This window comes from Pungitius pungitius, chromosome 20 (assembly GCF_949316345.1).
Source record: "Pungitius pungitius chromosome 20, fPunPun2.1, whole genome shotgun sequence".
Lineage (NCBI taxonomy): Eukaryota > Metazoa > Chordata > Actinopteri > Perciformes > Gasterosteidae > Pungitius > Pungitius pungitius.
Window position 1 is genome coordinate 9,472,838 of NC_084919.1, and position 13,413 is coordinate 9,486,250.

At 43.8% G+C, this 13,413-nt stretch overlaps 1 protein-coding gene across 7 annotated transcripts in view; it reads right to left on the reverse strand.

Moving 5' to 3' along the window:
* syne1a (spectrin repeat containing, nuclear envelope 1a) overlaps positions 1-12,534 on the reverse strand; it is a 114,788-nt gene extending 102,254 nt beyond the window's left edge. For 3 of the 7 annotated variants that reach the window (XM_037448715.2, XM_037448713.2, XM_037448718.2), the window contains exon 1: positions 1,634-2,160. In XM_037448715.2, the coding sequence (XP_037304612.2) occupies positions 1,634-1,778 (145 nt within the window). In that variant the 5' untranslated portion in view covers positions 1,779-2,160. Of the gene's footprint in view, positions 1-1,633; positions 2,161-12,214 lie in introns of those variants that run through there. The other 4 variants (XM_037448712.2, XM_037448717.2, XM_037448711.2 and 1 more) reach the window with 2 other exon arrangements.
* Between the last annotated feature and the right edge of the window lie 879 nt (positions 12,535-13,413).

The following is a 13,413-nucleotide window of genomic DNA, read 5'->3' on the forward strand; positions in this document are numbered from 1 at the left end:
TACATACAAGGCACCACATTGTGGTGGCTACAGTGACAAACCCACATTTAGTAAAGGCACAATCAATAACATTGATGTTTGTTGACAATGTGTCCTAAAAAGCCACTTAACCTAAATGGCGAAAAACGGAATCCAAGCCTCGATTTTTCCAAATATGCACAAGCAAAAATATAGTACGAAAACAAACTCTCACACACACACACACGCACACACACACGCATAGAATAGAAGCTACTTTTGTGTATACTTAAGTGCATATGTGTTCTTCAGGTATTACCGGTGTAATCTTCCCATCCTTTTGACGCCAAAATTAATTTTTGCCTGCAGCCCATGCGATAACAATTGGGACTTCTGCGACTGTTATATCGGTAATTGAACAATTCATGTGCAGCTTACACATGAATCCCATTATAACGTACACAAACCAAAGGTTGGATCGCCTGGGATTCTTAAGGATCCGATCACGTACAGTGATTGACAGATGTGACAATGTTTGTTCTGTCCCGTCTGTGCCACAGAGCAATATCCTCCAGATAACACATTATCAGTGAGAGAGGACATCTGACACAGTGCTTTTCTTCACCATAATGAAATATGCTGACGGCTTTATTACACTCAAGCTGGTTAGTGTGTCACTAGGTATCGTGGGCAGGAGTCAAGGGGAAGGGGTGTGTATGCATCAGAGAGGAGGGAGGGGGGGGGGGATTGTTCAACCATAATGCAGATAGATTCATGGTCATATGTGAACAAGTCCCGGTTCTACAAATTAATGCTATGATGGGGTCCAGGAGCGATCAAATATTGATGCACGGTAACATTGGATGAGAATGAGAAAGCTTTAGCCCCCTTATCCCGAAGCAGGAGCATGTGTGACGGAGGACATGTCTGAACGAGCGTGGTGCCAGCCTCTCGGTCTCAGGGACGAGGTGACTTTGAACTACGCGCGCACACACACCGCACTTAAACACGCACACACACACACACACACAGTCACATTCATCCAATGTCACAAAGGCAAACAGCCGTCCCCAGCAACCAGGCCTCAAAGCAGTGTTTCAACCCACTTGATTACCTTCTCGGCTAGTGTTGATCTGTACCATCATTGGTCTCTAAGAAACATTGCAGTAAAGTATCTGGCCACCTGATCACCTAATCCATCAAATAGAGAGACATGAAGCTGAATGCATGGTGTACAGATGCGCAAACAGAAGGACCACCGCAGGGTCAAAAAGAGATGAAAGAGAGATGATTTTCATGGTCGTTGTGACAACGAACTGGTACTTGGTGTGCAGGGTGTGCTTGCATCACCTGCTGCAGGCTCTGAGCTCGGCAACCTTTGCGCACACACTCTGCCAGAGTAGAAACGCCCCCCCCCCACCCCCACGTTTCATTCAACACACCACGTCTACAGCCCTACTTTCAGTAAGAAAATGACACTTGCATAGGCACATCCAGTCAACACTGCAGTGCCATGCTAAATCACACCCACAGACACAACATACCTTAGCACACATTACTAATCTAACACACAACACACACACACACACACACACACACACACACGTGAACGTGCCTTCATTTTCTCATACTCCCCATCTCAATAGTAGACACACATTGGTGCAGTCCCACTTACCGCGGAGGTAGTGAAAGAACCCCGTCACCAGGTTAAGGGATGTGTTTTTTTTCGGGGAGCCTTCGCCCCCTGCTCTTCGTGCCATCCTGAACCCCGGACTACACCACGACTCCTGCCCGCTTTCATGAGGACGTGGAGAGGACATTCACGGCAACCTCCAGGAAACGCTGTACTTGCCCTTGCTCCTGCCCTTGTTGCCTCTCTTCCTTTTTTAGAGGGAGGCTTCTTTAAAGAGCTCCCTGGAACACTCGACCTCCGAAAAATGACAGCGGTGGAACTGTTGCTCAGAGTCCAAACCAGGACGAAGGATTCACCCTCCTGGTCTCTTTCGTTCCGCTGTCCTCTGTCCTGTCCTGCGGCAGCAGGCTGCCGACTCAGTCAGACTGAGTGTTTTTCCTGCCTATTAAGCAGCTTTGGAGTGTAATGTGAGTGTATGCATGAGACTGTGTGTGTGTGTGTATGTGAGTGAGAGCAGTGCAGTATCGGCTTGCCTCCGCATCAATCTTTCTTGCTTGGTCCCGTTCTCCCTCTCTTTTTCTCCCCCTCACACTCTCCCGCTCTCTCTCTGTGTTGTTCCCTCCCACATTCCTTCTGTCTCTCTAAATTTCTCACCGTAGGCTGCGGGAACAATCTACTTCCCTCCATTGGCCAGCCAATCAGAGTGCGTGGGAATGAGTGATGTCACAGGAGCCCCGTGCTGATGAGGAGGGTGGTGGGTGGGTTGAAGGGTAGAACAGGTTAGGGGAGCTCTACTCTGACTGCACACATATGTTCAAACACAATATTGGGACAGAGATGCATCTCTCTCTCTCTTTTTCTGTTTCTCTCTCATCCACACAGATACCATGCAGTGTTGGAGGCTTTCAGCTCTCTACTCTTTAGAGCCTGCAGGAGCAGACCATCTGATCTGCTACTGTGGCATCTTCAAAAGGGATCTGCTTTCATCTGAAACAGCCGTCACATACAGTAGATCTGTTTGTTTCCGCCCAGGGAGAGAGGACTGTATTCAAAAGAACAAAATATCTAGGATACTGCATGACATACAGTAGGTAATTCAAACAATATACTCAGAACAGGATTGTGAATGTCACAGACATTTGTGTGTGGTCTGTATTGTAGTAAAAATTATGCAACTGCTTGTAAAATCATCAAACCAAGCAAAAAAAATACACAGCAGACAATGGCAGTATTGTTCACTCAATAACTCTGAAGCATCTAAGACACTATAACTGCAAGGGTTATTAGTGCGGTTACTAGGAACTGTTCAGGCAAAAACTCCCCCCACCCCCTCCAGTGCTGCAGTAAAATTAAAGCAGAAAATACTAGTGGTACTTTCAGTACTTTAACCTCTTCTTTTCACAGTCTGATTTCTAGCTCTGTTCCTGTCTAACCTATGCTCCCTCTTATTCAGTCTGTCAATTTCCTCACATCTTGTCCCTTATATTCTCAAACACTCACACGCACGCACACGCACACACACGCACACACACACTCACACACGCACACTCACACACGCACACACACACACTCACACACATGCACGCACACAGGCTCTGGCAGTGGTAAAAACATTGGGTTCTTCTTTGAAACCATATTCAGAGAGCATTTTTCCAGAATAGCCTGATGGGTCTTATATCACCCTTATAGATGAAAGGACCATTCATCATTTGTGTGATTTTCCCTTTTGTTCTTTGGGTTCCCCCATAAGGGATTTTAATTATGAAAGTCATCAATAACCAATGGCAGCTGTCATCCGCTATCTGTCTGCTGATAATCACACTGCTGACACTCCTCCCTTTAACAGCCCTGAAACTGGCCGTCATAATGCCATCATGAGCCTAGTCCACAGACCTGTCTTTGAAAGGAATGTGCGTTTTAAATGTAAAGTACGATTACTGTGTATGTGCCTGAGCGTGTTTATGTGTGTGCAGCTATAATAGATGGATTGAGCGCAACAGTTTCAAAGAAATATTCATGCAGTCCTGTTTTTTTTTATATTAACATATACACAGCCTTTAAATGCACACAGAATTTTATAACGGTGGAAAGCAGAATCCAGTGTGACAGTCACATTGCACACTCACAATGCTTACTCAATCATATTACTTACTACTAGACCAACACTACAGCCAGGAAAAGACAAAAAAGTATGTTTTTTCTTTGTGCAGCCCACATTAAATTGATGGTGTAAATAATGGATCAGTCAATCTGTTTTAGTCTCTACGTTTTGTAACGTTTCAGCTGTTTTATTTTTGAGCAATTAAATCAAGAGATTCAAGGGAACTATCCAAGGTCCTGAAACTGTCAATGAGAATCCTTTTAGCCTGACAACGTATTTGGTTTAATACAGTACATTTGCATGGAAGCAACAGAAAATCAATTATAGACTAATGGGACTCGGAATGGTAAAAAAAAATGCAATGTATATGTATACGTTTGAGAAATATTTTCCCAGCTGTGCAGCAGAAAGCTGAACTTCCCTGGTGAGCTAAACTGTTTAGAAAAACAACCCGGGGACAAAATCAAGACAAGATGGTGAGGATTCATGGGACTTATTAGGTCTCACCATGGGAGTTGGATGAAATGCAGGGCGGGTAGGTGAATTCTCTCTCACACACACACACACACACACTGATGGAACATCTGATGGAAAAAAACGAATATTTTCTCTGCTACTGTATGTGCAAGAATAAACCAATACACTCCTTTAGGCTGCAGTCCTCAAGAGTGTTGCAAGAGTGAAATGGGGGAGATAAGGGGGGTGTTGGTTGGAGGGTTAAAACAGACTGAACCTCAGCTGGTCTTGATTCCCAATGGCCCCCCTGGCAGCCATTCAAAACATCAGACCCTCTCTGAGGTTGTCGAGGTTGGAAGCGGGTCGGCGCCCTGCACTCACACAGGTATGGCTGCGGGGGTTTCCTTGGAGGGAGGAACAGCCTCTTTTCACCCATTAAAAGGAAAAACAAACGGCCTACTGGAGGATAGACTAACGCCGTTTCTGCTCATACTGTACTCTACCCACCCTGAGGATATTTGGGTTTCTTTCTGAGCAGCCAAGTCTTCCTATTCAGCCTTGTGAGTGTATAGAAACACAGCGCCTCCTAGTGGATAAGTACAGATTGAAGTATGCAGAAGTTCTCTTTGTAAGTGTCTGGTCTAAGGTACGGTGCAGAGAGAAGAGCAGACAACACAGGAAAAATGAACAATCCCAGCTTTTAGAATCCGACCTCCTCAATGAACCTTGAGCCTCTCTGATCTCTCTTAATCTACTGATGACTTCACAACCAAGCAGCCCTCATTAAGGTCAAGCAGAAATGGAATGGTTACACATTCTGGTGGAAAGTATTCGTTCAGTAATGCATTCATTAATTATAGTATATTAATATCAAGGAGCATGAAGGCATGAATAGCTCCACTGAGTCCCGATGGCCATGTTGACACCATGCTGCTGTACCAGATCCTGCTATACTCCTTTGGAGATAATGCGTTTGATCCCACAAAATAAAAGGCCATTTAAAGCTACCATTTACTTAATGGATGTCTTTGTGTGTACTATAGGGGTAGCCTGTATTTGCTTGGTACAAAACACATTCACAACAACACACCAGACACACGCAGAAACACATTTACTGACACAGACAGTGATTTAACAGGTTTTGGGAGCTTTTCTGCCCCTCGACTCCCTCCCAAAAAAGCTTCTCTATCCACTTTCTGATTCCAGCTCTTCTCTTTCACCCCAACAATTCCTAATTTAAAAAACCCTCCTCAGCACTTCCGCCGGAGTACTTTCACCCTCAAACACTCAATAACACCCTCTATCACACCCTCAGCACATCCACTCAAACCTTAGACTCCTATTCAGCCTCTCCATTCGCCATGCCACCTCATTGACAGCACATTTTAACCGATCCCAACATAAGTGCCGAGACGGAAGTCCAAATGCCAGCTCATTAGCATAGCTAATTACATTTCAGTAATAATGGAACCACATTAAAGAGAGTAAGAAGGGGGGAACAAGTCAAAGTGATTATCAAAACAACCCCTTTCCTCTCTCAAGCGCCATCACTCCCCTTTCAGCACCAGATGTGCAGAGAAGGTATTCTGTCTGTAACAGAAATGTCCAAATTCCAGCGTTCATTACAGCCAGGCCACAAATGATCAAATAGAAGATTGTGTAGTAAAATTCAAACAGAATACAGAAATCCAACATAAAAATGAAAATCACAGAAAAAACAAGAAAGTTGAAAGATACACTCACCGGCCACTTTATTAGGTACACCTGTCCAACTGCTCGTTAACACTTAATTTCTAAGCAGCCAATCACATGGCGGCTACTCAGTGCATTTAGGCATGTAGACATTGTCAAGACAATCTCCTGCAGTTCAAACCGAGCATCAGTATGGGGAAGAAAGGTGATTTGAGTGACTTTGAACGTGGCATGACTGTTGGTGCCAGAAGGGCTGGTCTGAGTATTTCAGAAACTGCTAATCTACTGGGATTTTCACGCACAACCATCTCTAGGGTTTACAGAGAATGGTCCGAAAAAGAAAAAACATCCAGTGAGCGGCAGTTCTGTGGGCGGAAATGCCTTGTTGATGCCAGAGGTCAGAGGAGAATGGCCAGACTGGTTCGAGCTGATAGAAGGGCAACAGTGACTCAAATAACCACCCGTTACAACCAAGGTGGGCATAAGAGCATCTCTGAACGCACAGTACGTCGAACTTTGAGGCAGATGGGCTACAGCAGCAGAAGACCACACCGGGTGCCACTCCTTTCAGCTAAGAACAGGAAACTGAGGCTACAATTTGCACAAGCTCATCGAAATTGGACAATAGAAGATTGGAAAAACGTTGCCTGGTCTGATGAGTCTCGATTTCTGCTGCGACATTCGGATGGTAGGGTCAGAATTTGGCGTCTACAACATGAAAGCATGGATCCATCCTGCCTTGTATCAACGGTTCAGGCTGGTGGTGGTGGTGTCATGGTGTGGGGAATATTTTCTTGGCACTCTTTGGGCCCCTTGGTACCAATTGAGCATCGTTGCAACGCCACAGCCTACCTGAGTATTGTTGCTGACCATGTCCATCCCTTTATGACCACAATGTACCCAACTTCTGATGGCTACTTTCAGCAGGATAAAGCGCCATGTCATAAAGCTGGAATCATCTCAGACTGGTTTCTTGAACATGACAATGAGTTCGCTGTACTCAAATGGCCTCCACAATCACCAGATCTCAATCCAATAGAGCATCTTTGGGATGTGGTGGAACGGGAGATTCGCATCATGGATGTGCAGCCGACAAATCTGCGGCAACTGTGTGATGCCATCATGTCAATATGGACCAAACTCCCTGAAAAATGCTTCCAGCACCTTGTTGAATCTATGCCACGAAGAATTGAGGCAGTTCTGAAGGCAAAAGGGGGTCCAACCCGTTACTAGCATGGGGTACCTAATAAAGTGGCCGGTGAGTGTATGTAGACATTTTAACAATGAAGTTTTGCCTCATTTATGACAGGAATGATGCAGAAAAAAACAAAATACTACGATGTGTCAAAACAGAGTTATATCGTGATTTATGTGGATTTGAGCTGGATCCTCCTTTTCAAGGATCCTTTTGTCAGGTAAATACGTTAAACTGAACAAAACCACATTTATACTATTACTATACAAAAAGCGACTGAACATGAGGCAGACACAAAGCATCTATTCCACGGGAGCTACCAGGGGTCACATCAAAATGCCACTCAGTGGCACTAAGAGCATTACAGAGACTCAATTTGGCTTTGAAAAAATATTTTTAGCTCAGTGTTTCTCTACTGCTCTTTCTATGAATGTGTGTGTGTGATGCTTTGTGCGAGTGGGAGTGCAGGAGTGGGTCAGACAGTCTAAGCTCTTTATCCAGGTTCAGTGGCCCGCCACACACTACAGGGACAAGGTAAGTGAAAGGACCGGCGTCAGCACACTAAATAAATCACTGTGGCCAGAGCAGAGAATTCAGTTAGGAGTCTGTCTTTGAGGTGAAATAAAAATACTGACTGGAACAGAGCCAGAGTCATCTACAAATTACTGTTCCACACGAACACTAGTGTCTATTTGGGCTTATCCACCATGCGGGCATTTTCTGTCTTACTGAGAAAAAATCTTAATAATTTTTACAACAAGCAGATATTCCTTTTTTTCTTACTCCATACCTACCTGTCCTATTAGTAATACCAATCTGTTGAGGCTTTTTTCATATACTTTGAATTGCCTAAACATCGCCTGAATGCTCACACTCTCACTAACGTTTTTGAATTATTAGCCAACAAAAGTTGGATTTTATTAAGGATTTAAGAGTGAAGAAAAGGTTCAGTTCAGCTTCAGTCTACTATAAATGTTAATGCTCTATTCAGTGAGAGGCAGATTATATAAAAATATCTGAACCTGTGGAAAACCCAAACCCATCTGGTGCTGCAAGCAGATTGAATTAAAATGACTTATTTCGCTACTAACTCAGGTATGCTGATACAATCACATTCTTCAGGCCAGCTGACCTCTCAGAGGTCAGAGCGTCACCGTGTGACCTCTATTTAAAAATCTTCGAGTGCTAAATGGACCGCCAGAGGCAGAAGTCTCCACTGAAGGAAGAGAGGTGTCTGTGGTTGAATGATAAGAGCATGCATGAGACTAAAAGTAATTCAGACAGAGGTGGCAGGATGTGTCTCGGTGTCAGGATTCTATCTGTGAGGACATTGTTCTGCACGTCCATCAAAACTATCTGAGAATCAGGGCTCTTAGAGAAATGCAGCAGATGTGTATCATGGTATCAGTGTGACCGAGTGGAACTTTGCTGCGTGTTGATGGTCCATACTGGGTCAACAGCGCCTTCAATTGTCCGCTATGCCTGCAAAACATCCTTTCATTATATTGGAATATACCTTGACCTTCATGAAGGTGTGATCTTTAAAACAGGGTTGAAAGTAGATAAAGGCGGGCCCACGCTTCGTATTGGATGGGTGGGCCCCCGTGTGACCTAATCTCACGACATGTCACTCAAACCTTCACTGACTGATCTGATCTGCAATGGAAGCTGTCACTGAGACACTAGCATGGACTTACCACAATAAATACCTCTCGGTACACACACACACACTTTATCACACATTATGTCCTGTTGCAGTAACAGAAGCTGAAAAAGATGTGGCCAATAAGCCCACAGGGCGGAAAAAAAAGAAGCCTGTGCTGGCTGTCATGCGACTGCCTCTATGGCAACAAGTCATAAACACAATCTGGAAAGACAGAAAGAAGCAGCAGAATAAATAACTCATGGTTCAGCTCTATCCCACGCTGTCCCTACTGCCACACTTCTAAGTAATGGCTTCATGTCAGCGATCTGGCGGCCTGGAAGGCTCAGTCGATGTTTGTTTAACCATTTAGGTAAACTGCTGACTCCCAGAAGTATGATATGAGGGGAAGGGGAGGGGCATCAAAGCTATTTTTAACCCCAAGTGCTTCATTTATGTGTGTGTGTGTGTGTGTGTGTGTGTGAAGCTGTGTTACCCACAGCCGCGGACGATAAATGGTGGTGTCAGAACTAAACAGGAGGCTGGCATGGCTCAAGGTGACCGTCTGCTTGGTCCTTTCTTGGCTGCAGCCTGAACCATAATGTCGCCCCTGGCAACAGGATGTCACCCTGGAACTGTGCCAACGTGAAGATTTTTGCCAGTCCCACCAGCAATCAGGAGCTTAAAAATGTGTGTGTGTGTGTGCTGTCTCTGTTTTTCCCTCAATCCCAACCTTACTTCCTTGCTCTGCCTCTTTCTTATTTCATCCATCAATATGCTGCTGACTCTTTTTCACTGTTCTGCCCAACATCCTCTTTGATCAGCAATTACAGAAAGTGCCAATAAAGAATTGCTCAATTTTTGTTGCATTGCCAAGCATAATACAAGACGCAAAGCCTTAACTCTTTGAGAAACTACATTTCTAGCTGAATTATTTAATTAAAAGCAAATTCCAATAGAATAGAATAACACATGGACTATTCACAGAAAACTCACACAGAGACTCAGCAAAGTGGTCTGCTTGGTAAGATAGCAGACGGTCGAGCGCAGAGGTGTAGGTGGGAATGAGCGCCCCTACCGCCCACGACAGAAGGAACAGGTGAGGACTGGAAATAGGATAAACGATGCATTGCTTTTCTCATTAATGAGAGACAACAAAACGGGCAAATTCCACAGCATATGGAGGAGTTCATGCTGAGAGGTGTTCAAAGCGAACTCCACGATCTCTGCCATATGGTATCACTAATTGCTGTTTTTTCCGCTGCGCAATAGAGGTACACCAAAAGAGACGGTTAAAAGATCACACCAACACCAACTCATAACTGGGGCAAAAGTTTGGATTGTTTTGATGTTGCACTGAGTGGTTACTTACAGCTTCTAGAGTGAGCCTGAGGGGTGTACAGTTTATTTTGTGGTTGCTGGTGATTTCTGGATGCGGCTAATTTGAGAACATTGTCTCAAGAGAGGAGGAACAAAATATGTTAATTTTATCAGGCTTTAAAATACATAAACAACTTTATTGTATTACCTTCATCTGGCACTCCAGTGGTTAGAAATAAGATTGTATTTAGGCTCACGATTAAAGTGAAAATAACATGTCAATACAGTCAATTTGTGAACACATATCCCACTGGACAATTACGACAACCTTGGGAAGTGAATAGCAAGCCGAACAAAGAGGACATTGATTTAATTTAGAGATCTAATTTGCCACAATGCTCCTTTCTACCTAAAGAAGCGCTGCATGATACCAAAGACAATAAACACATGCTCATATTATACTATGTTTGCTTTGGTGTTTGTCTTTGATTCAGACAAAACACGTTGACGATATCATCACAGATTCAGCGCTCGTCTCCCAGGAGATTGATGCAAACCAGAAGTGTGATGGACTCATTATATATGGCATTAGGAGTGATTTGTGTAAAAATAAAAACATCTCTACTCGAGACAGCAGGCATGCCATTTAATAGCCTTTATATTCTCTGCTGTTCGGTCAAATATTTAAGCAGTACTTATAAACCTCAACCCATCCTTCTGTAAGCATCACCACGGCAACAAGACCATTCTCATCTCAAAGGCTTGCATGACACCAGACAGTAAAGCAACGATTAGAAAAAGGCCGTTTGGTGTGGACCCCCCGTCCACATTATTTTTGTTACAGCTCATGTAATTTACTTATAGTGTTAAATGATATTATTACCTGAATGTATCCATATACTGCATAGATAAAATATTATGAAGCTTCCCAAAATAAAAAATAATATTTTTTTGTGTGTGAATTGTATCCTTATTCATAAATAATAATTCTTTGCCAGTGCAATGTGACAAATCACTCGATTCTCTATCTATGTATCACAGAGCAATCGGTCCGTGCACAGAAGAGACATCTTCTGGGGAGGCTTCTAAAATTAGATCAATCGGTGAATCAAAGTGTGCACCAACACCTGCACACAGTGATGCAGAGGAGCCACGTGGCTGCTGATGCTGTTCTCAGCTTTCACAGAAACTGCCACCTCAGAAGCCACACAGGGAGCAGCCATATTGGATCCCAGTTCCAGGGTCAGCCGACTTCCCTGCTACTTTGCAAGTATCATAAATCTTATCATGAGGGATAAATGACACCACACAGGGATACATTGTGGTATGGTGGTTGAACGGCTCAGAAAAGATACACGCCCATTGTTTGACTTCCAGGAAAAGGAAAAAACTGAAAAAATATTTACATCTGCTGCAAATGCTGAATACAAATGAAAACGAAAGCATTATAAAAGAAATAGAGATAAGAGCTAAATGAATTGCTAGTCATGGGCTTGAAATGGCTGTTATTCCCACAGTGAGCAGCAGCACATGAGTGTCCACATCAAGGAACGGACTTCAGCTTCTCTGGGGATTAGCTTTTCTATTGTCTGCTTCCCAGTCTGTCCACAAACAGAAAGACATACTGTGCATGTGCGCAAATATGCACACACAAACACACACTTCAGGTTTGTGGATACACCCAAGAACAATACAACGACAGCATCTCTCACATGCTGGTACATTTAATTTACTTATTTACAGGTCCTATTCCCAATAAAGAATATTGGGTAATGCATTGAATCTACCACAGTGCAGAGTTGTACGCACTAAGAGATGCAGGCGTCTCTATTAACGATCAAAAAGGAAAAACTCAACAGAAAATAAAGCCATCTACTGTGAGACACTACATGTTAGATTGTTGTTAGACTAAACATAATTGATTATAACCTAAAAATATATAATGTGCTTGAGCACTGTACGCTGTGATATTTGCATGTCCCGTTCTGTCATGCCCTTCACGTACCACACGTTTATCAGCTGTTTAAACTCAAAAAGCACACCAAAGATAAGACTCATAACCGCAAATGGTAACATACACATAAAACTGTTTTACAGTAAGAGTAAATGTCCTCAGCTCACACTGTTTTGCTGTGTCATGACAAGCCCTAGGTCACCCCTAAAAACGCTGCAGAACCGAGGTGGAGGATTTTGAGTGAGTAAGCATTTTACACCTACCTTGCAGCTTCTGCATCACATTGGCAATATCCCGGGTGTAGTGTCCATAGTGCCTCGGTGAAGCCATGCTGCTGTCCCGAGATCATCTAAATCACGTTCCAACTCCGGTGCGTCACCCCGGCAGGACTCTGATGCTGATCAGGACTCAGACTAAGCCGCAGTAGTTTGGCATTCACCACTGACTGCAGGCTGTCAAAGCTGAATCCTGTCCATGCTGCATGCTGCGTTCGTCTTTTCAAGTCATCGGACTTGCAGCAGCAGTCTGCAATCCTCTCACTCAGAGAAGCTCCTCCCCCGACGATGATGATGTAAGTTCATACTGTATATGCAAGCCAGCAATCACATACAGTATGCATGAGCCTTTTTACTTCTGCAGACAAGACAGCTTCCTGGTCTGCTTACACTGCCACCTTCTGTCCAATCAGAAGGGATGGCTTTTCCTTCTCGCTTTAGGACCAATGGCAGGAAAGGAAGCAACGGGGCCACTGTAAGATGTGTGTTATGTCCACAACTGTGGGAGCTGCGGCAAACTTCGCCTTGAAGACAACAACACATGTCTTACCGGATGCTCATTTAAATGAAGCAGTTATACTGACTATGTTAAAGGATGAATCCATCGTAAACTGGAAATGTCATTGTAATTTTCTTGTGACTAAATCGGAATTTATGATCAGGTGACCCTTTCAAGGGTTGCTAAAAATAACAGAGGGACTCATTTTTGTGGGATATTTTAAATATTGCATCAACAGTAAATAGTTTGATTTGATTTGATTTGAATTTTAGAAATGTCTCTTCTTGATTTACTATGAATTGCTGTATTTTTCGATTCATCTCATGACATCATTGCTGTCTTCCATTTCAACAACCTGTCTGAAAACTAAGGAGCATATTAGGCGAGTGCATTTTCCTTCTAAAATAAAGTGTGACACGTGGAGGTGGAAAGAAAGACATCAAATCGATCAAAACACACCGCAGCCGATAAAACGTCTCCACAAAACTCTGTATCCGCCATTTGCCAACGCACGGCTGATCAATGCCACTCTCTGAAAGGCAGGAGGGAGGTGTGATGAAACACTCGCCTCCGAGCACTGATCACGATGTGTAATCCCATTAGACGAGTCCTTTCATCATCATAGAAAGAGGAAGCTCTCAGAGCGGCCTAAAGGGCACCTACACCGCTTTGGCCACAGCCTCGGTCA